General features: G+C 52.5%; 1 protein-coding gene and 1 long non-coding RNA gene across 2 annotated transcripts; one reads left to right on the top strand and one right to left on the bottom strand.

Annotated features, from left to right (window-relative positions):
• The first annotated feature begins 3,427 nt into the window (after positions 1 to 3,427).
• On the top strand, positions 3,428 to 22,172 carry EVPL (envoplakin). The gene is made up of 21 exons (XM_084273431.1): positions 3,428 to 3,505; positions 4,005 to 4,159; positions 4,840 to 4,963; positions 5,598 to 5,723; positions 6,036 to 6,074; positions 6,833 to 6,994; positions 7,571 to 7,678; positions 8,330 to 8,425; positions 8,880 to 9,005; positions 9,937 to 10,083; positions 10,227 to 10,381; positions 11,855 to 11,952; positions 12,759 to 12,940; positions 13,777 to 13,955; positions 14,392 to 14,530; positions 15,059 to 15,252; positions 16,331 to 16,481; positions 16,986 to 17,069; positions 17,155 to 17,265; positions 17,732 to 17,824; positions 18,657 to 22,172. Exons 1-21 carry the CDS (start codon positions 3,443 to 3,445, stop codon positions 22,104 to 22,106), a joined length of 5,982 nt encoding a protein of 1,993 aa, XP_084129557.1. The 5' UTR covers positions 3,428 to 3,442; the 3' UTR covers positions 22,107 to 22,172.
• On the bottom strand, positions 8,676 to 10,158 carry LOC311199350. Its single transcript, XR_014617756.1, has 3 exons — positions 10,050 to 10,158; positions 8,868 to 8,933; positions 8,676 to 8,784 (listed from the first exon to the last, which is right to left on the bottom strand). It is a non-coding gene; the product is annotated as an uncharacterized lncRNA (long non-coding RNA).
• Positions 22,173 to 22,665: the final 493 nt, after the last annotated feature.

Genomic DNA, 22,665 nt, shown 5'->3' with positions numbered 1-22,665 from the left:
GGGAGGCCTGTCCTGGCTCTTGAGGAGGAGGAGGAGCAGGAGGATCTCTGCCAAGCCTTGCCCTCAGCAGTCTCGGCCAGCCTGGGGCTGTGGCTGTACACAGCATCACTGAGCACAGTTGGACCCAAGCCCTGGGAGGCTGAGGGATGCCCTCATAGCCCACCACCCAATGCCAGGCTTCCTCTCTGCAGCCCAAGTGTCAGCATCTTCATGCTGAAGTGTGAGACCCAGCTGTGCTCAGGTCTTGTGCAGGGGCTTCTGCCCAGGCTCAGCAGGGATGGGGCAGGAGGGACAGCCACAAGGACAGACAGTGACACATCTGTGTCACTGCAGGCTGTGTGGATGGCTGTTGGCATGGGCAAGAGAAGCTCACATTCCTCTCAGCATAGTTTACAGTTGGGATGCAGGGTCTGTGGTGGTTTGGGCACTTCCCTAAGCATGCATGGACCAGGTGTGTTCCTCAGCATTGCTCTCCCCTTGATTGAGGAGGATGGTGAGTTTGGGAGGCTCAGCTGGGGACAGATTGCATCTCTACTCCTGCATCCCACCTTATTCTGGCCCCCAGAACAGCATAGAGGCACCCCTCTCCTCCTGGGGCATCCCCTGACTGGCTCCAGCACTCCTCCAACATCCAGACCGCTCCCAGCAGGCTTTGAAGTGGTCCAGCAGCAGCTGGAGAGCCACTTCCAGCCTGGCTGCTGGCTGCAGGGTCTCAGTCTCCTCATCTGCCAGGCTGCTTCTTTGGCTGGCATGGAGGCAGTGTGGGCTGGGGCTGGGCAAGGCTGAACCCCAGGAGGTTGCTGAGGTCTTTTCAGTCCATGGTTTTGTGGTGACTTGGCCTAAACAAAGCTGATTCATGTGTCCAGCCTTGTGAACCAAGAGATGGGGTGTCCCATGTTTCCTTCAGCCAGGAAGGGGGGGTCCCACCAGGAATTTTATTGCCACTGTGCTTACTGGCGATCTACCCTTGCTCCTCTCCTCATGGAGTTGCAGAGAGGTAGCTGTGACCACGTTATAAAGGAGCTCAAAGTGGACAGATACCCCATTCCAGATCTTCCCAGGTGGGAGCTGAGTCCAGCCAGACCACTGGGGTGGATGATGCTCTCCTCTGGTGCACAGGGAGAGGCGTCCATCCTCTGGGATGGCAGCCAGCCCGTGACTCACTCTCTCCTCCTTGTGTAGGGCAGGAAATCTGGGTGGTGCCCAAGTATTTGCTCATGGGACACCACCTCATTCCAGGCGTGTCAGGGATGAGCGGGACATTGTGTAACTTCCTGGGGAGGGGGGACCTCCTGGGGCTTCAGGGCTGCTGCATGCTCAGGCTCATGGGGTCCTGGAGCTGTGCTGTTCCCATTCACCCCGTTGTGCTGGGACTTGGGATCACCTTCCATCTCCCTGAGCTCTGCAGTTTAGCCCAGGAAATACACTTGTGGGGCACAGATGGGGTAGGGAGGTAAAAACCAGGCAGTAGCAGACAGTGATGCTTTGGTGATGAAGGTCCTGTTCAGGCACTCTGGCCCTGTGAGCCCTGGAATTACACCCTGTAGAAGAGGCCACTGCCAGAGCCCCGTGGTCTCCCGTTCACTTTGCTGATGTGCATTTTGCAGGCAGGGAAGCTGAGCCATGGCCAGGAGACGCTGCCAGCCCAAAGCCCCTGAGGCAGCTGGGAGCTGCCACGTCACAGCCCCACGCCACCTCTTGAGAAATTAAAACAAGGGAGGAGTTGAGGAAAGGGGAGGGGAGGGTGCTGAGAGCAGGAGCTGGGGCTGTGTCTCCTCTGGAGTCGCATGGGCTTGGCTGTGGTCAGTGTGGGCTGAGCTGGCTTGACACGCAAAGTCTGTCTGTGGCATCTGAGTGCTTTGCTTCAGGTGACCAAAACACTCACTGGCACTTTATAGTCACTTGGGGCTGCAATAAATGAACGTCCCAGCACCTCTCTGGCCTTTGGTGTGAGCCATAGAATAGCTGGAGCCATGATGAGGAGCTGGAGCAATGATAGAGCCATTGAGGGGACTGCTCCCCCCCGTCCTTTGCTGTGTTCAGGGGCAAAGAAGAAAACCATGTGGCTGGAGGCAGATGAGGACAGCTTTTCTGCAGGACATCACCTTTTTCCTACTTCCTTCATCCACCAAAGAGGTGCTGGCCAGCTCTGAAGAAGTGTCCCCCTCCCACCCCCTTCCTTCAGCTGACCCATGTGCCTTGTCCCATTGTCCCAACTCAAACTCTTTTGTCCTGGTCTCAGATCCCAGAGTCAGCACATAACTGAGCTGAGCCTCTGCTGAACTTTGTCCCATCAGCAACCATCCAGGGGCTGCAGTGCCTGGAGGATGCTCTTGGTCCACACCCTCTGCTTGCCCACATCCTGGCAGTGCTGTGTTCTCCCTGCCTGGAGGGTAGGGCCGGCACTGTCCTCAAGGGCAGATGCTATTAGAAACAATGGGCTGTGAGGACAAAAGTGGCACCAAGGCTCGTGCTTCCTTGTCCTCAGGGAGCTTTGGGAACGCTCCTGTGCCTTGCTGTGGGCTCTGGAGCCATCTCTTTCAGCAGGGCTCCCAGTGCTCCTTCACAAGAGCAGTGGTGTAGGAGGGTGTGATGGTTGTGTGGTGGCACTGAGGAGAGAGGTGGTAGGGAATGGTCTGATGGGGACCTCTGGTGAATCTTCACTGGGGTGAGGGAGGCTGGCAGTTGTGCCTTGGGAAGTTTGTCCCCAAATCTTGAAAGCAGTGTGATTGCAACAGCCTACACAGTGCCCAGAGGGGCTTGTGTCTGCGTGGTCTTTGTTGACTGCAGCCCAGTCCTAAGCTGGCTCTGGGATCTCCAGCAGGACACTCTGGTTGAAACAAGACCACGGGATGGTTGTTCTGGGTCAGGCAGAAGTGCCACCTTTCCCACCAGGCAGCCAAGGGCAAACACCCAGGGAAGTGTGTCCAAACAGGGCAAGCATGTTGTGCTGCCTCCATAGGGTGCACTTCTGGCCTCCAGCTGTCTGTGGCCTCAGGTCTTCCCAACCCAGATGTGCTGTTGGTGCGTTTTGGAGCCTTACAGTGTGGGTTTGGTTTTGTGGGGGGTTTTTTCACCACTGCTTTTTGAGTCCACACAATTTTTTGGAGCATCTACAGTGTCCTGTGGCAGGGAGCTGTGCAGGGGAGATGCATGGGATGCAAGAAGCTGCTGCCCACTTGCTCTGAACACACCACCTCTGACCTTCCCTTGGCTGAAGGCAACAGTCAGGCACCAACAACTTGTATTCCTCCTTGCCCTTGGACACAGCTTAGACTTTCTTTGGAGACCAGGAGGATGGGGGGGAAGTGCTGAAGATCTATGCCTGTGTGAGGTCCTGGGCAGTGAAGGAGGAGGTGAGAATTGCCTTCAGGAGCTCATCTGCTTTGCTACCCCCTCTCTCAGGTCTTCAACAAATGAGCTGGCTGTCCTCATCTCCCGCATGCAGACAAATGCTGACCAGGTGGAGAAGGACATCCTGGAGACACAGTCCAGACTCAAGCAGGTGAGCTGTGTCAGAGGGTGGTGGGAAGGTAAAAGGCTTTGCCTTGCAGTGTCTAGGATGACAGGGCAGGTGTCTGCTCTGTGCATCAGCTTGCTGGTGCAGGTTTGGGGGCTGAATTGAGTCTGGGGAAGAACAGAGCACCCTGCAGAGCCTCCCAGCCCCTGGGGCTGCATACCAGGGCCTGACAGATTCCAGCCTCTGTGCTTTCTACTCATGGTTCCCACAGCCAAGGCTGTCTCACCCACAGCAGCACAGCCCTGTGCCTCCCAGCAGCCTCAGAGGCAGGCAGCCAGATGGAGCCATGGTGGTCCCCCTGGGTGGGAGAGATGCTGAAGCAGGCAGCTGGGCTGGGCACATGCTCCCAAGCTGCACCCTTGTGCCAGGGTTCCTCTGTGGTTGGTGTGCTGAGCATCCAGGCCATCTCTGCTGGCCAAGGAGAACATTGTGAGGTCTGTGTAGTCCAACCAGGCTTTTTTATTCTGTCTTCCCTGGTCTCCAGGATGCCAGCAATCACCAGAAGAACAAGGCCTTTGAGTTCCAGCTGGACAATGCCAGGAACCTGAAGGAAGCAGAGACTCTGCTGAAAGATCTCTTCATGGACGTGGACCGTGCCAAGAGACTGAAACATCCCCAGGCTGCTGAGATAGAGAAAGAGTGAGTACAGTGGGGGTGGGCTGGTGTGATGGAGTCACTGAGCAGTTGGGAACCCTCCTACGATACAAGCTGAGCTCCAGTCATTGCCATGAGTAGTAGTTTCACCCTTTTTCTCATAGACTTTAGCATTAAAATCAGGGCTCCTGCCAATATATTGTAAAGAGAGTGGTATGCAGGGTGGCTGCCAGAGTGATTACCAGAGTCCCCTGTCTTATCTGGGAGCTCTTGTAAAAGGTTACCAGAAAAATGGGGACCTAGAAGGTCGCCCTGCTCCCAGGGGAAATCCTCTTTTCCTCTGTCTTTCCTAAAATAAATGCCTTTTGTTAAGGTGAGAACGGAGCCAGAGGTGGGTATTTGAATGGGAGAAGAGCTTCGGGGGCTTTGTTCCCCTTCACTCTCTAGCTCTTTGAGGTGGAAACTGGGAAGGGAGAGTTGTTTCCTGACTGGGAAGGGACAGCCATGATCTCCCTGCAGCTTCCTCTCAGGTTGTAATTTCTTAGACAGCCCTGGAGATGGAGAGAACCAGGACAGGTGTCTCCATGGCTGGAGGCAGCCAGCGTCACAAGGGCACAACAAAGCAGCCTGGGTCTTACGGGTGAAATCTGGACTCCACAAACCCCACACCTTGGTTCTGCCCCTTGTAAAGTGACCCAGAGACATGTGCCTTTTCTCCTTGGCAGCATCCAGCAGCTCCACGACCGCGTGACGCAGCTTTGTGCAGAGTACCGGGCCCTCTACGAACAACTGAACATCCCTGACGTGGGGCCCAGGGTAGACTGGGCCAGGATCCTGGACCAAAAGATGGTAAGAGCAGCTGGTTTTAGATGTATCTCCCAGCTCCTACAAGGTCTGATAGCGTTTGTTACTGCCTGGAGGGCTCTGCCAGCCATTGTGCTCAACGTTGTGCAGGGATTTTGGAAGTAACTCCAGGTAGAAGGACTCTCTTTCCACCTCTTAAAACCTCTTCTGGAGGACCCTCTTGGTTGACCCCTTCAGATTAAGAGCTGCTGGAGATGGATCAGGTAGAAATGCCCTGTTGTGAAATAAAAGGATGGAGAAAGTGATGTCTTCAAGGGCTTTGTAGCCCTACATCCTAAGGTTTCACCCTGCAAGGTCTTGAGTATTTGGAGTGCCCAGTTTGGAGCCAACCTGGGATTCCCTTGAAAGCTGGGTGGGAACATCCACTGCATGTCACCATGGGAACGGTGGCTGGTTCATCTCAGGCTTGTATACCAGGGTTAGATGGCCTGATTGTCTTTGCCCTTGTGTGTGGCTGGGGAAATGGCAACCAACAGCAATCCCAGTAAAGCAGCAAGATTCCCTTCTTCTGGGACTGGTATCAAATACCAGATCTCTTCCTGCCCTGACACCATTCACTGGGGTTTCTCCTTGGAATAAAATCTTTTGCTTTAGTCTCTGCCTAACCTCTTTTGCACAGAAACAAGTCAATGCAGGACAGTATGGCCCTGGCATGTCAGAGCTGGAAAAGCAAATAGCTGAGCACAACATCCTCCAGAAGGAGATTGAAGCCTATGGACTCCAGATCAAGAACCTCCGCTCTGGGGTAAGGAACCCTCTGTCCTCTCCTCCTGTTGCCTTTTCTGGGGGCCCTGTGGGCTCTGCTTGCCACCAGGTTTTGTGTCCCATCTACTGTTCCTCATGGTGAATACCCAACCCTTGTCCTGCATAGGGGAGACCTGAGCTCACACAGATCAAGCCATACAGGGGCCAGGGTGGTGGTTCCTGAATGGTTTCTAAAGCATCTTCCATAAATCAGCTCATCAGCATCTACCACTGATGGTGGTTTGGTAACAGCTTTTTCTTTTTCTTTCTTTTCTCCCCTCCCCTCCTTGATCTTGGCCATGCTATAACCCAGGATGTGGCAGATTTAAAGAGCCAGTACAAGGACTTGCTGGTAAGCTTCTCTGTGGTTTCCTGGAGAGATGGGGTCATACAGCAGAGTAACACCTTCCCTGATGGACAGGCAAAACCCAGTGCAGGGCAGGAGCTACCTCTGGTCTGGCACAGTGAAGTTGTTGTGTGTCCTCCCCAACTTTCTTTCCCTATTTCCACCACACCTTGGAATGGGTGTAAATTGAGAGCAGTTTTAAATTGCTTGCTGCCCTCAGGTGAATGCTGTGGGTGATATCTGTGTCTCTCCTCTTTGTGGATCATTGATCTGGAGTTGGCTGATATGTCCATGAGTGCAGGGTTACAGGTGCAGCAGCAGGTAACCCTGTCCCACCCCACGGGCTCCTCTAATCAGAATTGCAAATGTCAAGGCTTACACTGATCCCTAACAGGGACTCCAGAGAGGAAACGAGCAGCTGGAGCAAAGGAGGTGGCCAGGAAGAAGGTCCTCAGTTTAGCCAGGTTGTGCTGAAGAATGGCATTTGTGAGCAATAGAGCAGAGCTGGGCCAGGGCTCAGCCTGCCCCAGGCATCAGCCCACACCTCTGAGTCTGGTTAGACCAACGTATCCTGTCTGTGGAGGTGGGAGAGGGAATGGCAGCCCCATCAGATCAGAGCAAGTGGGTGGCAGATGGCTCACCGAGGCCTCTGGGAATCTCCTGGTGGATGTGGAACACAAGCAGGGGCTTGGGGAGGGGGAGGAAGGGAATGGGGCTCCTCAGCCTGAGCACCAACGCTGTCTCTCCCCTGTGTGCATGGGCAGAAAGCCTCTATCTGGAGAGGACAGAGCCTGGGCAGCCTGTACCACCACCTCCAGGCCTGCTCCAAGGAGCTGGGCTACCTGACAGACCAGCAGACCAAGATCCTGAAGCAGGACTGGAGTGACCAAATGATGGACATCCAGAGCGTGCGGCGGGAGTACGAGGTGAGATCCTGGGGACAGTAGCTCGTCCTAGGATTGGGGCAGGAGATTTGCAGGGTGGATCCCAACCTCCTCGGCATCCACTACCAGCCCCAAGCCTGATGCTTTCCCAGGATATCGCTGGGCACAGAAACAGAGGTGGGGGAGACACTGTGGGTCCATGCTGGAGTTAAGGAGGAGCCACTCTGCGTGTCCTCTCCTGTCCCCTGAGCTGGTGTATGGGATCACACATTACAAAGCTGCTGGTGAGGCTGAGTGGTCAGAGGGAAGGGCTCAGCGTCATGTCAGCCTCAGTGTCCAAAGTACAACACCCAGTGAATTCTATATGCTGGGACCAGGAAGAAGAGAGGGATAATTGCTTAGGAAAATGCTCTTGGAACAAATGCCTTGGTGCTTTCCAAGGCCCAAGCGTGTGTAATTTGGTTTAGCTCTGCCCAGCCCCTTCTTTCTTAGAAACAAAGAAAGGAAGATGTTTGTGCTTTGGGAGCCTTTGCTCTGCTACCTGGGGTTTGGTGCCCCAGAGATCCCTCTGTGCTCCCTGCGTGCTCCCACTGTCATGAAGTTTCTCTTCCCCTTCAGGACTTCAAGGCCAATGAGCTGCTCAGCCAGGAGGAGTTTGTGAACCATCTTCAGGATGATGGGGATAGGATGATTGAGCTAAAGCACCCAGCTGTGAAGCCTATCCAGGTAGGGAAAGGGGGTCTCCTCCCAAAACCTCTAAGGGAATGAGAACACTTTCCATAATTTGTGGATCAAAAGCCAGGAGACAGGTTGGAAGAGACAACTTCACCTCTTCTGCAGAGCTGCTCTGTGACTCCATCCTCTCCTCGCTGCACCAACTTTACTGGAACATCCTTCTGCCTGCTCCAGCCCTATGTGGGGAGGGGCAGTGCAGGGTCTTTACCCCTTCAGAAGTCTCCAGGAGATAGTGGCCAATATCTGTGTGCTGGGACCAGCTCCTGGTCTGGCACTCTAGACACATGGTCAATGCAGCCACGTTCATGCTGCTATGAAACTCCAGTTGTGCTGCCTATGACCTCTCCCAGGTGAAACCAGCTCTCAGCCTCCCCAGTTGTATTTCCAAGCCTGTGGCTGCAGTTGCAAGCTGAGGTGGGCTCACAGCTGAGACCCTTTGAGAAACGATGGCTGCTCTGTATGAGCCAGGTCCTTGAGGAGCAGCGTGCTTGCTCAGGCAGTGTCTGGGCACAGCTTTTTGTCTCTGATTAACTGCAGTCTTTACCCTTCCTCTGATCTCTGGGACTTCTGGGCAAAGGAGACCGCTGGTGGGGAAGGTAGGACAAGCTGGATCCCACTGAGTCATGTTCTCTCCCACCACAGGCTCACCAGGAAGCCTTGAAGAACGAGTGGCAGAATTTCCTGAATCTCTGCATTTGCCAAGAGAGTCAACTGAAAAGCCTGGAGAGCTATAAGAAGGTAAAAAGCAGTGAACAGACCACAGGCTGTGGGGCTGTGGGTTCAGGCCAGAGCAGGCAGGCTGGGAATAGAGACGGCGAAGGGATGAGGATGGGACACCCTGGGTCTGTACCCAGTCAAGGTATTTTGGGGAAACACCCCTCAAAACACAGTCCTTTAGTGCTACAGGGAAGGATTTGCTCCACCTCATCTGCCCTGTTGCCTTAGTGTGCTGGCTTGGAGAAGAGGGGCAGAGGAGGATTCGCTCACCTGGGACATGTCAGTAGATTGGGATTATTTGCCTGCAGCTGAAGGTGGTGGAGAGTCCTTGTCCAAGCACACACTGAGGGGTCCATGGAGTCTTTTGAGCCCCAGGCAGGCTGTGGGAGAGATGCTGGGAGTTGAGAGACCCCACTGGGCTTAGGGATAGGGATGGGAGGACATTACTGAACGCTTTTCCTACCCATGCCTCCAGTTCCAGGATGATGCTGAGGCTGTGAGCCACTCCCTGAAGAAGATGAGCTCTGACCTGGACACCAAATACAGCAAGTTCAGCAAAGACAGCCCTGGGGTGATGTCAGATCTGCTGCTTCAGCTGGAGGTCAGGTCTTTAGCACTGGTGACACTAACCAGATCTAAGGGGCAAACCAAACATTACAACCTCCTCAATAAATAACAGTGGGGAAGGGGAGGAGGTGGGTAAATAACCCTACTGGGACAGCTCGTCCCTCTGTACCAGGGGAGGGGAAGCCCATGGCAATACTGTGCTCTGGATGCTGAGTCCCTGTGGCCTCAAAAGGTCCCCACCGCTCACGCTGTGAGGCAGTGACCCCTGGGAAGGCACTGGTTCCCATCAGTGACCACTGCCAGGCCCCAGGTCACTATCAGAGTCAGGGAGAAGCACAGGAGAGGAGCTGCACCTTGTCCTAAATAGGAGGCACTTGGATCAGAGATCCCACAGGGAGCAGGAGCCTCTAGCATCCAGGCAGCAGTGAGAGGTGCTCCCATCTCAGCATTCTCATGAGCCACAGGCAAGGGAGGGAATAAAGAAATCTGACCTCAGGGGTGAGATGCAGTTAGGAAAGGAACATTTGCCCGGGAGAGAGGGAGGGGACACGTTCCACACTGTATCTTCCCATGCAGGCAACACATCCTGCTCCAGGAGGTGCTGGGATCTTGGTACCTTCTGACACTGGAATGCAGCCGCCTCTTGGCAGGTCTCTGCTCCATTTCTGAGAAGACAAACTTCTCCAGGAGACTTAATGTGACAGTGTGGGATCACCTAAGGTTAACTCAGGCTGTGCCTTCAAGGAAAGCTCTGCTGTGAGCAAAGCAAACCAATGGGAGTGTTGATAATGAAAGGGGGGAGAAGGGACATGGAAGGATCAAGAGTGGAGACACTTCTGACTCCATCCCAGCAGTGACCACACAGGGATGGACAATTGGCCCTAGAATACCTGCTGTAGTGTGATGCCCCCCCTTCCTTCTAATCCAAGCCTGATCACAATCACTGTCTTCCCTGTTTTGTCTAGAATGAGGAGAAGGTGGTGAAGCAGGCAGAGAAGAGCATCAGTGACCTGAAGAGAAGGAGTAAGGAGATCAGCCCATTGAAACTGCGCAGGATGCATCCCCCTCAGCCCCTCACCTTGGACACCCTCTGTGACTGGGAGGCTGGGGAGGTGAGGGCCTGACTAGTGGTACCCTCAGAAGAGGCAGGCAACTGGATTCTTCTTTGGGTGCTCCAGATCTTGGCTCCACTGTGGGAGGAACTGGTGCTGGAAAGCCAAGCCTTTCCCTGGATTTTTTTGTGTCTTTGTCCCAGGTGCAGCTGACCAGAGGTGACAAGTACACTCTGAAGGACAACAGCAACCCAGAAATGTGGGTGGTGCAGAGCACCACTGGTGTGGTCCAGGAGGCACCTTCTGCTTGCTTCTCCATCCCTCCACCAGACCCCGAGGCCATAGAGAAGGTCAACAGGTGAGTCTGCAATGGAGAGCTGGACACAGAGAGATGTTCAGACTTGCTCTTAGGGCACAGCCAGTATGACCACCTCAGCTGCAGAGGAATAGCAGCTAGGGACAGACCTCTTGACTATCCAGTGCAAAATTCCTCCTGGAGGAGGATTGTTCCCTGCTCCCCAGTATCTCATCCAGGTTCCTGCCATTCCTTGACAGCACTGCATGGACCTTGCTGCCAAAGAGTTTTCTGGCAGTCAGGTTTGATTTCTTCACCCAAGCCATGTGACTTGCATAGGTTTGACTAAATTCATTGCAGAATCAGTCTGGAGTTTGGGACTTGCCAAACAGGACAGAGTTATCTGGGGAATCTTCTCTCAACAAGCCCCAGCTGGAGACTGAGAAATGTTCCTTGAACCACTGTGCAGTCTGCTGCTGTTTGCTCAGTCAGCTCCTGTGGTTCCCACAGGATGGGGCGGTGGTGCAGGGAGCTTTGGCATTACCCTTTTAATCATGTCCCCGGGTGCTTGGATAAATCAGTGCTGCTGGAAAAGCCCACAGCCCAGACTCAGAGATACCTGAGCATGTCTGTGATGGGAGCCCCAGTCAGGCAGGCAGAATTACTTCATTGTGTTGCTCTTTCAGAGAGGTTCCTCCTCTTCAAACATCCCGTTTTACTGAATCCTTTGGATGTGTAGGCTTCATGTGTGGTTTAAAACAGAAAAGGTCAGCAATGTCCTTCTGGGTAACAGCTCTGCAGGTGTTGAACAGAAAACTCTCTCCCTTTTCAGGCCATGTCTGGCAGCTTGTTTCATTTCTCAGTGTTTTCTTCCCTTTCTACATGCACAATGTTTGTCTTGGTTGTATTTCCCAGGCTGTCCCACCATTCAGTCCCTATGCATGGAGCTGTGTCCTGGCCCTGCAGATGGACAGCCCATGTTTGGCACAACCAGGCAAGCTGGGACTCGCTGTTCTTAGAGTGCAGTGTTTAGTTGGAACGGTCCATAGCAGGAATCTGAGCTAGTCTGGTCCTTCAAAGGCCCTTTCTGATTTCATTCTCCCACCCAGAGAGTTTTTTGGTTCTTCCAGCTCCTGCTGACACCAGCTCTAGATTCACTGGACTGGAACCATCCTCACAAATGAGAGCTGGGCTGCAGCCACAGGAGCAGCTGCTTGTACTCACTTCCTATGAAGTGCTGGAGTGGTATGAAATAAATTTCCAGCTTCATTAACATCTGGCAGGAGTTGAGAAGCACTGTCTCCATTGGGAGAAACCAGCTGCTTGAACTAACCCCCTTTCCTGAGGGACAGCTCTGAGTTACAACAGGCTGCAGGTTCCCAGCTTGCCCTGGCCTTTGGGAGCACCTTTCCCTGCCTCGGGGAGCACCTTACCTGGCAGAGACATGGAGCTGCTGCTGGACCAGGCTGTTTTGAGGCCTGCTCAGTGCAGCAGTTTCCCATCCCACTGACTGATGCTGCTCCTCTCTGCTTGCAGGCTGGAAGGGGAGCTGAACTCTGTGAAGCAGAAGCGAGCGGCGGTTCAGAGCACCCTGAGACACAGCCACAAGGAGCAGGTTCAACCCAGTCAGCAGGGTATGTCAGCTCATTAGCCAAGCCCTCTCCAAAGCAAGCCCATGCACCTTCCTGGCTGGAAGCAGAGCACCCACCCAGGCAGATGGACCTGTGGGTGGGCAGGAAGGTGCCCTCTACCCTATGGAAAGAGCAGCCAATGGGATAACCTGACTCCTGGTGCTGCCAACGACTCACCAGGTGATCTCAGGCAATTTGCTTAAACGCTGTTGCCCTTCTCAGACCTCTAAGATTGACCTCCAGTTCCATCAACAGTTGCAGAGTATTTAGGGTTGCAGAGGGATGACCCTATGCAGCAGCCTTAACCTTTCTTTGGGAACTGAGTTTCTCTCAGTTCTTTTCCACAGCTGGGGGCCGTGGAATAAGCAGGCAGTCATGGCTACATCCCAACTCCCAGCTAGCTGTGTCACTCCCACAGCTTCATAAAGCTCCCAGTGAAGCTGAGCAGGCACATGTCTACATGGCTGTTTCTGTACCCCTTTTGGACCTGTGCTCTGGCTGGCTAGGGCACAGTTACAACCACTTTCTTAAGCCTTTACCATGGCCTGGCACACACGTGTGCATGATGCTTTGCAGGTTGGAAATCTTAGCAGGATTGTTTATGGCTGCATGAGATGCCCATGCTCAGGAGAAGCCTGTGTGCTTCAGAGCTGCAGAACATAAAGGGCAGAGCTTTGCAGCAGGGCTGTCTTGATAGGGAGTTGGAGCTTTCATTTCCATTTATGGGAGAGCTGAGGGAAAGGGCTGTGCACCATCACTGGGATGGCAGATGGGAAATGGGGCTTAACCTAAGCTGTGTCTCACTGCAGCTCTGTCCAGGAGCACCCCTGTAGCCCAGGATGATCCTCAAGCTGACCAGCTTCTTGGTAGCCTGGATCGTGTTGGCAAGGACCTGGTCCAGGTAGAGAAGGAGGTCCTGAACCGAGTGAGGTCTCCAGTGAACTACAGTGACCCCACAGATGACCTCACCAGGAGGATCAAACACCAGCAGGTAGGTGTTGCTGTGGGCAGGTTGGAGCAGGGTGAGTTTGGTAGCGCTGAGTCCTTGGCTCAGAACACAACAGCACAATGGACAGAGGAGTTACACAGCACAGGGCAGCCAGTGCCTCAGAGGAGAAACGTGTCCTGCAGCTGGAAGGTTTTCAGGCTGGTTTGAGCCCCTGAATGGGACCACTGAAGCCAAACCCTAGAGAAATGCAGGTTCTCTCCTTGGCTCGTCGCTGTAGCAGGGTGATCCGCTCCTTTCAGAGCTATGGACCAGGCACCAATCCTGGGGAATCCTCTGCCTTGTTTTGGGGATGATGCACCCTAAGTCTGTTGCATAAAAGATAATAAGAGATAAAAAGATAATAGAGGGAATCCAGGGACCAGCTTCAGCTCACCTGATGGGGTGTCCAGACTGGTAGATGTAGGGGGCCAGAAAAAGAGGCAGTGCCTTGGATCCTCCTCCTTTCCTCTGGGATAAGGTCTGAGTCTGTAGTAGTTCAGTTTGTTACATCTCGGGGATTGGAACTAGATGATCTTTAAGGTCCCTTCCAATCCAAACCATTCTGTCTTCTTCAGCTGTGGGTATTTATCTGGCCTTGGCAGGAGGATGGACTCTGGCAGGTAGATTTCTTCCATCTGTGTTTTGATCTCTTTCCCACACCGTGCCATTGCCAGACAGCCACAGTCTGGTTGGGGCTGTGCCCCAAGGGCCAGCACCTTATCAGAGGGGTACCACACCCTTTTAGCCCCACAGCAAAACTCACCCCTGTGGGAGACACGTGTTCACAGCAGCCCTGTTATGACTGTGTTGGGTGACTCTGCTCCCATCTGCCGTGCCAGGAAACAACAAAGAAACTTGAGAACCTGGGGGCAACCAAGGATGCCTTGCAGAAGGAGTGTGAGACCTACCTTTCCAAGAAACCCACCAGCACCTCAGCTTCCCAGCTCCCTGTCACGTTGAACGCCCTCAGGACCAAATACAATGATGTCAACATGCTCTCCAGCCTGTACAACGAGAAGTGAGTGATGATAGCATGGCCTGATGGGGGTAATGGGAGGAAGTCCTTCCACAGAGGTGTCAACACAAAAGCACGAGAGAAAATGTGTTGTGTCTGTGTGGGCATTGGCTGAAGTTCATCTAGCCCAGGGCAGGTTGGAAACCTTCCATCCATCATCAAAGGAACCTTTGAAAGAGTTCCTGTATGTAACCTGTGGTCAGATCCCCCCACTGTGGGAAGTCCATCACAACTGGCATGTGTCCCAGCTATGCTGTGTGCAGTGAAACACAATACAGCTGACGTCTGGGCAGCATGATGTTCTTGTGAGCGCATATTGCTTGTTCTCTGCCATGCTGTAGATATTTAATAAGCTTAAACATGTAAAACCAGAGAGAGAAAAAGAGAGCAATAGGGTCTTCTGCAGCTAACCTTGTCCTGTTATTTTTCTTGCCCCCAGGGCTAAGGCTGCCCTGAATCTAGAGGCTCAGATTGAGAACACAGACAAGATCATCAGCACGTTTGAGGCCAAGCTGGCTCAGGATAGCATCATTCCTGCATCTCCCAATGCCCTGCAGGATCGGGCCAATGATCTGCAGGTAGGAGACCATCAGGATCTTTGTCAGGGAAGGGAGATCTCTGAGCTCAGTTAGCAGTGGTGGGGAGCTGGACTTTGCTTATTAGAACTCTCTGAGGCACTGGCAATGAAGCCTTTCTAAGGACTTGTTCCTCAAAGGCTCTATTTTAGTGTTGCAGGTTGATTTGCACTCTGTCCCTCCCAGGCTACCTTTGGGGTCCCTAAAATATGCAGTGAACCTCTTGGCATCTAACCTCTATTGCTCTGCCACCCACCCATCTCCCATTCTCCCTGCTCCATCGTTAGCTCTCACCCTTGACTCAGTGACTTTTATCTGCCCCATAACTCCCTTCTGTCCAACCCACCTCACCTCCCACCTTCTTTACTGAACAAGTCTCACTGCTACATCTCTTCCACATCGCATTTCTATGTTGCAGAGCCTGACTAGCCCCCAGGTGCTTCTCAGTTAGGTAACTGTGCTAAGGAGAGTATTTCTGGTGGGTGCATCACCTGGTGTGAACCCGGAGGTGTCTCTTTTTACCCCCTGCAGAAGATGAAGCGGGACCTGGTGGCCCAAGAGGACTGTGTGCTGAAGCTCAACCGGGGGCTCAAGGACACTGAGCACAGCTGCAGTGCTGTGCAGAACAACTTCCAGGAGTACTGCCCGGACCTGCCCCGCCAGAAGCGGGAGGTGCAGCTGCTCAACGATCGCTACCATGCTGTGGCAGATCAGCTGGATCAACGGTGGGGAACTATGGCACTGCCACTGCTCCTCTTAGAATCATAGAATCACAGGGGTTGGAAGGGACCTCCAGAGCTCATTGGGTCCAACCCCCCTGCCAAAGCAGCTCCCCAGCTCATATTGCACAGGTCGGTGTCCAGACGGGGCTGGAATCTCTCCAGAGATGGAGACTCCACACCCCCTGGGCAGCCTGTCCCAGGGCTCCCTCATCCTCACTGGGTAAAAGTTCTTCCACATATCGGTGTGGAACTCCCTGTGCTCCAACTTGCAGCCATTTCCCCTTGTCCTGTCTCCACAGACAGTGAAAAGGGGCTGCCCATTTCCCCTGCATTCCATGCTTTAGATATTTATGAACATTAATTAGGTTCCCGCTTAGTCTTCTCAAGGCTGAACAGTCCCAGCTCACTCAGCCTTTCCTCACAGGGGAGATGCTCCAGGCCCTTGATCATCTTTGTAGCCCTTCTCTGGACTCTCTCCAGGAGATCCCTGGCTTTTTTATCCCAGGGAGCCCAGAACTGGACACAACACTCCAGGTGGGGCCTGACCAGGGCAGAGTAGAGGGGGAGGATCACCTCCTGTGACCTGCTGGCCACACTCCTCCTGATGCACCCCAGCTAACACAGACCAACGTTAGTCAAAGTCCCAAGTGTATGTTCTTCATGGCAGGACTCTGATCTGCTGTATTATTGGACTGGGTCTGTCCTGCTGCACAGTTGCCACCTCCCTGCACACAGCACAGGCTTTGAGCTTCCAGATAACAGCAAGAAGGCAGTCTTTAGTAGCTGACTGCTTGTCTCTGTCTGGCCTGACCCTACCCAGAGAGCCACCCTGGTGCTTAACACTTCTCACAGGCATTGCTACTGGTTGCCCACCTTTTTCCTTCTCTCATCTCCCAAATTGTGCTCGTTCTGCAGGAGCAAGCCTGATGTGCACAGAGTTGTGCTCCCCACTCAGGGACCAGATGTCACCCTCTTGATTTTGTTCTCTTGGTGTTTGTTGTGGTGATTTTTTTCACTGTAGTGTCTTTTTAGGAGCTCTGCCTTTCCCCTTAGTGTTTCTGTTCACCTTTGTTCTGTTCAGAGAGAAGACCCTCAGAAATATCAGCCTCACCTACCAGCAGTTCCAAAACTCCAATGAGAACCTGATGTTCTGGATGAACAATCTACCCAAGCACCAAGTGAAGACTACTGATGGGCCAAGCCAGATCAATTACAAGCTGCAGGCACAGAAGGTGAGTGCCAGGGCAAGCATCATCACCTGTAAAGTTACAAGGGTGGGGGAAATTTGCTTGCATGCAAAACAGTACCAACCAACTCCTAGTTGTGTGCTTCACCTGTCACAGTGAATGAACCAGAACAAGGAGACAATGGATTGCAGCTCTTGCCCTGCTGCATTCATCTACAGTGCTGGTGTCCTCATCTGTGCTAGTCACCCCTAGGTTGACATCCTTTCCATGGAGAGGATGCACCCAGAGCAGATCTTAAGCTGACTAGCTCAGATGATGAGCTGTGGAGGTCTCAGTGCTGGCTGGTATTTATTTCATGACAAATCAGTGAGGCAGGTTCTGGGTCAGTGAGAGGGACATTGAGATCCTCTAAAGCCCAGGAGGTTTTCCTAAACATCCTCCTTTCCCACGTTTCCTTTGGTACGAGGCTGAGCTACTGCTCATGTCCTCAAGAGTATAACTGGGCTGCTGTAGCTCAATCTGTCCTTAACATCCTGTGTCTTTCTGCAGAGGCTGATGGAGGAGATCGAAGGGAAGGAGCCCGAGAAGAACGCGGTGGTCAGACTGTCCCGGAACATGCAGTCCACCCTCAATGTATGGCTGGGCTTTCCCAAGTACCACTCCCTTAGTGTCTCACTTGAGAGATCCCAAATGACACTTCTGTTTCTGCTCTGAACAGGACTATGAACTCCAAGCAGGCAAATACAGCTCTTCTCTGGACCCTACCCTGACCGACTTCGCTGCAAAGAGGCTGCGTGTGACCCCCCTACAAGAAAGCATCCAGGCCCAGGTACAATGTTTAAGATTAAAGCATGGGAATTGTTGCTTAGCTCCTTACTCAAGCCCCATGTGCTCTGCAAGGCTGCCTTCTTCATGCTCTGAAGGAGCTGGGACAGGACTGAGCCAGAGTTCCTCTGTGCTTTTCCCAGGTACACCCCAGCTCCCACCCCCCCATCACCTTGGGCTAGTTGCCAACTGCCATCCATGTGTGGTCCAAGGTGATTTAGAAATGTAGACCCTGTGTAGACTAACAGGCACCTACCAGGAATTCAAATAAAGGGTCCAAGATCTCCTGCATGAGCCCTTGGATTCTGTGCCTCATTCTGCCTAGAAATGAGCCTGTGAAGATGCTAATCCCTGGCATAGTGCTGTGCAGACAGTGCACGTGGGTGAAGGGAGAGGTGCAAGGGTGTGCCATCCCACAGAGTTGCACCAGGGTGAGGGGGACAAGGCTCTCAGTGCTGTTTCTTTTTCAGGAAAATGATGTAACCAAGCTCTACATGGAGCTGGCAGCAGAAAATAAACAGCAGCTCAGTCGGCTGGAGTTTGCCAAGAAGATTGTTGAGAAGGTACCAGCTAACAGCTCGTGGCAAGGCTGGGGTACTCTAGATTGGGGTTTGAAATGATCTTTCCAAAGCTGCCAGCAGTCTGCTAAACCCAGGATCCCCTCATCCCTCCCCAGATCTCCACATCCTGAGGAAGCACAGGAATGGAAACCCCCATGAGAAAAAGACCATGAGTAACCACAGTTGCACTGACACTGATCTTAGGCTGTGATATTCCTCACTTCTGTGGGCCCTCTGAACTGTTTACTGAAGCTGTAGTTTATGCTAGGAAAAAAATGATGTGAATTAGGGCCCTAAAGTCCTGTTCTCAGCCATATTTCATCAATGTTCACTGCGAATTCCAGACTTGTCCATGGATGTGGCTGGAATTTAGTGTTCACAACCTTCTGGGAACGCTTCAAAGCACTAGGACTTCTAGGGCTTGCTTCACCTGCAGGCAAGATTTCCAGTCTGGATGACTTTCAGTGTGCTTAGGGAGGACAAGAAATTAAACTGAGGTGCTCTGTGATGTTACCATGACCCAGCTGCACAGTAAGGACTGGCCGTGTTACCCTCCCTCAGCTGCAGGTAGAACAGGGCATCACAAAGCTGCTCCAGCACCTCCACAACAAGGGGAAGGCACACAAAGTAGGCTGCCTGGTATGAAGGTGTGTGTTCTCATTTGCTGTTTACTAGCAGCTTTATTTGGAGGACCCATGGTGTTTCTGTACCAGTTCTGTCCCCTATCATGTCTTATCATGGAAAAGAAAAGGTCTCTGCCCCAGATTTGGAAACTCTTGGTTTTCCTGCCTTTTTTTTTCCCTTGTAATGCTTTTTGTTTAATTTTCCCTTGCAGAAGGAAGTGCATGAGGACATTGAAGCTGTACGTGAGCAAACACAGCAACTTGAAAACAGAGCCACAGCAAGCAGGGAGTCTGAGGGGCTGAAGTTGCAGCTGGAGGAGGAAAGGAGGAAAGTGGCCAAGATTGAAGAGGACCTGGAGGAACACAGAAGCAAGTTGCTAATGTTGAAGACTCAGAAACCCATTGAGAGAGTGGAAGAGAAGGAGGTGATAGAATATTACAGGGACCCACAGGTGGAGAGCAACCTGTCTAACATGACACAGCAGATTGAAGAGGAAGGCAAAAAGAGACAAAGTCTGCAAGAAGACATTGAACTGATGAACCAGAAGCTTGCCCAGATGGAGAGTGAGAAGAAGGTCATTCCTGCCCAGCTGCTCACCAAAGAGATCACAAAAATTGAGAAAGATCCAAGCCTGGATAGTCAAGCAGCCAGTCTTCGTCAGGAGATCAAACGTCTCCAGGAGGAAAGCTTGGCTGCTGCTTCTGAACTTCAGAACCATAGGAGAGAGTTACACATGCTGGAGCAAAAGCAGCCCAATATCAGAGAGAAAGTGGTGGTGAAAGAGCTCATCAAACTGGAGAAAAACCCAGAAATGCTGAAGTCTGTTAGGACCCTGCAGCTACAAATTGATGAGGAATCCTTCAAGAGGAAGTCTGCAGAAGAAGCAATACTGAAGGTGAAGAACAAGATTGAGGAGGTGGAAAGACTCATTGAAACAGCAGAACCCAAAATTATTGTTAAGGAGGTGAAGCAGGTAGAGCAGGACCCAGAATTATTGAAAGAGTCTTCCAAGCTTAAAACTCTGATTGAAGAAGAGAGGAGCAAGAACTTGATGCTTACAGGTGAGCTGGGAGAGCTGCAGAGCCAGTACAGCATTGCAGAGAAGCAAAAACCAAGGGTAGAGGTTAAAGAGAGAGTCAATGAGATTTTCCTGGTGGATCCTGAGACAGAGCAGCAAATTGCACACCTGAAAAGGGAGCTGCAGGAAGTTACTCTGAAAAGGACGAAGATTGACAGTGAAGTGGAAGAGGCCTTAGCAGAGCTCAACGTCCTCAGGTCACAGAAACCAGTGGTAGAGCTCAAGGAAGTTATAGAGGAGGTGGTAAAACATGAGAAGAGTCCAGAGATCCTTAGAGAAATTGACAGGCTGAAACAACAGCTCAATGAACTAGTGAACACCAACGGCAGGACCCAAGAGCAGCTCATTAGGCTGCAGGGTGAAAGGGATGAATGGAGGAGGGAGAGGTCCAAAGTGGAAACCAAGCTGGTCAACAAGGAAGTCATCCGGTATGAGAATGATCCACTCTTGGAAAAGGAAGCTGATCGCCTCCGTCAAGAGGTGCGTAACATGTCCCAGAAGAGGAGAGCTGCAGAAGACGCAATCTATGACTTGCAGAATAAATACATGCTGCTGGAGAGGCGAAAGCCAGAGGAAAAGGTAGTTGTCCAAGAGGTGATACTGACCCAAAAGGATCCAAAGCTCCGAGATGAGCACAGCAGGCTGAGCCGGATTCTGGATGAGGAGGTGAGCAACAGGCGTCGCCTGGAACGGGATGTGCAACAGGTTCGTGCGCTGGTGGAAGAGCAAGAGAAGTTGCTCAACTTTCAGGAGGACCGAAGCAAGAGGCTTGCACTGGAGAAAGAGATGAGGCAAATCACGCTGAGAATAAAGGAGCTGGAGGAGAGCCCAGCTCCAGTGCAAGAAAAGATCATTATGGAAGAAGTGGTCAAGTTGGAGAAGGATCCGGTCCTGGAGCAGTCTGCCAGCAACCTGCGCTTGGAGCTGGATCATGAGAAGATGGAGGTGCTGAACTTGCAGAGAGAATGCAAGAATCTGCAGATGCAGGTCGATGTCCTGCAGAAAACAAAATCCCAGGAGAAGACCATCTACAAGGAGGTCATTCGAGTGGAAAAGGACAGAGCGCTGGAGAGTGAACGCGCGCGCATCTGGGAGCTGCTGAGCAGGGAGAGAGGGGCCAAGCAAAAGGCAGAAGAGGAGGTACGGCGGCTCAGGGAGAAGATCGAGAGAGCTGAAGGTATGAAGAGGACATGGGCTCGTGAAGAGACGGAGCTGCAGAAAGCCAGGAACCTGGCCATCCAGGAGAGAGCCAACTTGGAGAGCGAACTGCGGGATCTGGAGAGACAGAAGCAGCAGAAAGTCCTCTTTCTTCGGGAGGAGTCCAAACTGCTCAGCCAACGGACTGAGAATGACAGGCAGAAGAAGAAGCAGCTGGAACATGAGTTTTCCCTGCTGGAGGCAGATATCCTTAGGGAGAAGGACCAGATCTACAACAAGGAGAGGTTCATTAGAGATCTCCAGTCAAGGGTCAACCGGGAAGAAATAAATCACGAGACTCAGATGAGAGAGACAAACCTCTCCACCAAGATCTCTATCCTAGACCCTGAGACAGGGAAGGATATGTCCCCTTACGAGGCCTATAAAAGAGGTATCATAGACAGAGGCCAGTACATCCAGCTTCAAGAGCTAGAGTGTGACTGGGAGGAAGTCACTACCCTGGGTCCAAATGGGGAGGTCTCTCTTCTCCTTGACAAGAAGAGTGGGAAGCAGTACTCCATTGATGATGCACTAAGGCTGAGGAGGATCACAAAGGAGGAGTACCAGCTGTATCGGGATGGCAAGATTCCCATCTCTGAATTTGCCTTGCTGGTGGCTGGGGAATCCAAGCCTCCCTCAACCCTCTCTATTGGCTCCATCATCTCCAAATCCCCAGTCTCATCACCCACCACCCACCAAACCCAAAGCTTCTTCCCCCCAGCCTCACAGAAGGGCTTCTGTGATGACACATGCCCCATTGCTGGAGTTTATGACACCACCACTGACACAAAGTACAACATCAAGACTGCTGTTGCAAAGAAACTACTTGATTCCATGACAGCTCAAAAGCTCCTGGAAGCTCAAGCTGCCACAGGGGGAATCATAGACCTCATTTCTCGGGACCGTTTCTCAGTTCACAAGGCGATTGAGAGGGGGCTGATTGACAGGACCTACATGCAGAGACTGCTCAATGCCCAGAAAGCTTTCACAGGGATTGAGGACCCGGTGACCAAGAGAAGGCTGTCTGTGGGGGAAGCAGTTCAGAAGGGATGGATGACCAAGGACAGTGCTTTCCCCTACCTGGAGGTCCAGCATCTAACTGGAGGGCTCATCGATCCCAAGAAAACTGGACGCATCCCTGTACTGGAAGCTGCCCAGACAGGGATGATAACAGGCGACCTGGCCAACAGGCTGCAGGATGAGTCCAACTATGAAAAAGATCTCATTGACCCTGTCACTAAAGAGAAAATAAACTACAAGGAAGCCATGGCTCTCTGCCAGAAGGATTCACTGAGCAGCTTCCTGCTGCTCCCAGCCACGTCTGAGGGGTATCAGCGGTACCACCAGGTGAGCCGTTCCCCCAAGCTCTCACGATTCAGGCATTGAATGGGTTCAGGCATCTGCTGGATCTGGTTCCTTCAGGAGTTCACCCCTTCTAAACACTTCTCCCCACGGGGGCAGCAGCGATCACAGGAACGGAGCGTCTAGCGTTTAGGGCTGCATACTCTTCTATCTTAGCTATCTCTGCTTCCCACCACAGCTTGGTCGTGCGAGGAAGAAAACGTGGTCGTGAGCATGTAAGGGCCTGACACACAGCAGTCCCTGCAGTCCCCTGGGTGCTGCTGTGACAGCAAAGGGGTTTGATTGTGAGAACTCCACTGGCAGTCGGTTAAATGTGGTTATGGCCAGAAAGGGGGTAGAGCAGAGTGTTTTCCAGTTGGGTCGTTCTTCTGCATGCAATAAACATAGAAAGTGCATCTCTGTGGCTGTGTGTTGTCTCTGTGGGCTGAGGCCACAAAGTGGTCGAAGACATGGCTAGTCCTGCCCCCGTGCAATCCTGTACCCTGCAGCTCAGTCTACAAAGGGCTTGCAGACTTTTGCTCCCCCTCTGTTGCATTAAGGGCATCGATATGCCCAATTAGTCATTAGAAGTCTGGTCACATTC

The sequence above is a fragment of the Gallinula chloropus genome (genome assembly GCF_964237585.1).
Source record: "Gallinula chloropus genome assembly, chromosome: 20".
In the NCBI taxonomy this organism is placed as follows: Eukaryota; Metazoa; Chordata; class Aves; order Gruiformes; family Rallidae; genus Gallinula; species Gallinula chloropus.
Note: the sequence above shows the minus strand (reverse complement) of the source record. Positions and strands in the feature narration are given on the sequence as shown.

What these genes read in the sequence shown, in the direction of transcription:
- EVPL (XM_084273431.1), top strand. Translation starts at nt 3,443, where the DNA reads ATGCAGACAAATGCTGACCAGGTGGAGAAGGACATCCTGGAGACACAG. An exon ending in ATCGGGCCAATGATCTGCAG is followed by an intron (nt 14,531 to 15,058) that starts GTAGGAGACCAT and finishes TACCCCCTGCAG; the next exon opens with AAGATGAAGCGGGACCTGGT. An exon ending in ACAAGCTGCAGGCACAGAAG is followed by an intron (nt 16,482 to 16,985) that starts GTGAGTGCCAGG and finishes GTCTTTCTGCAG; the next exon opens with AGGCTGATGGAGGAGATCGA.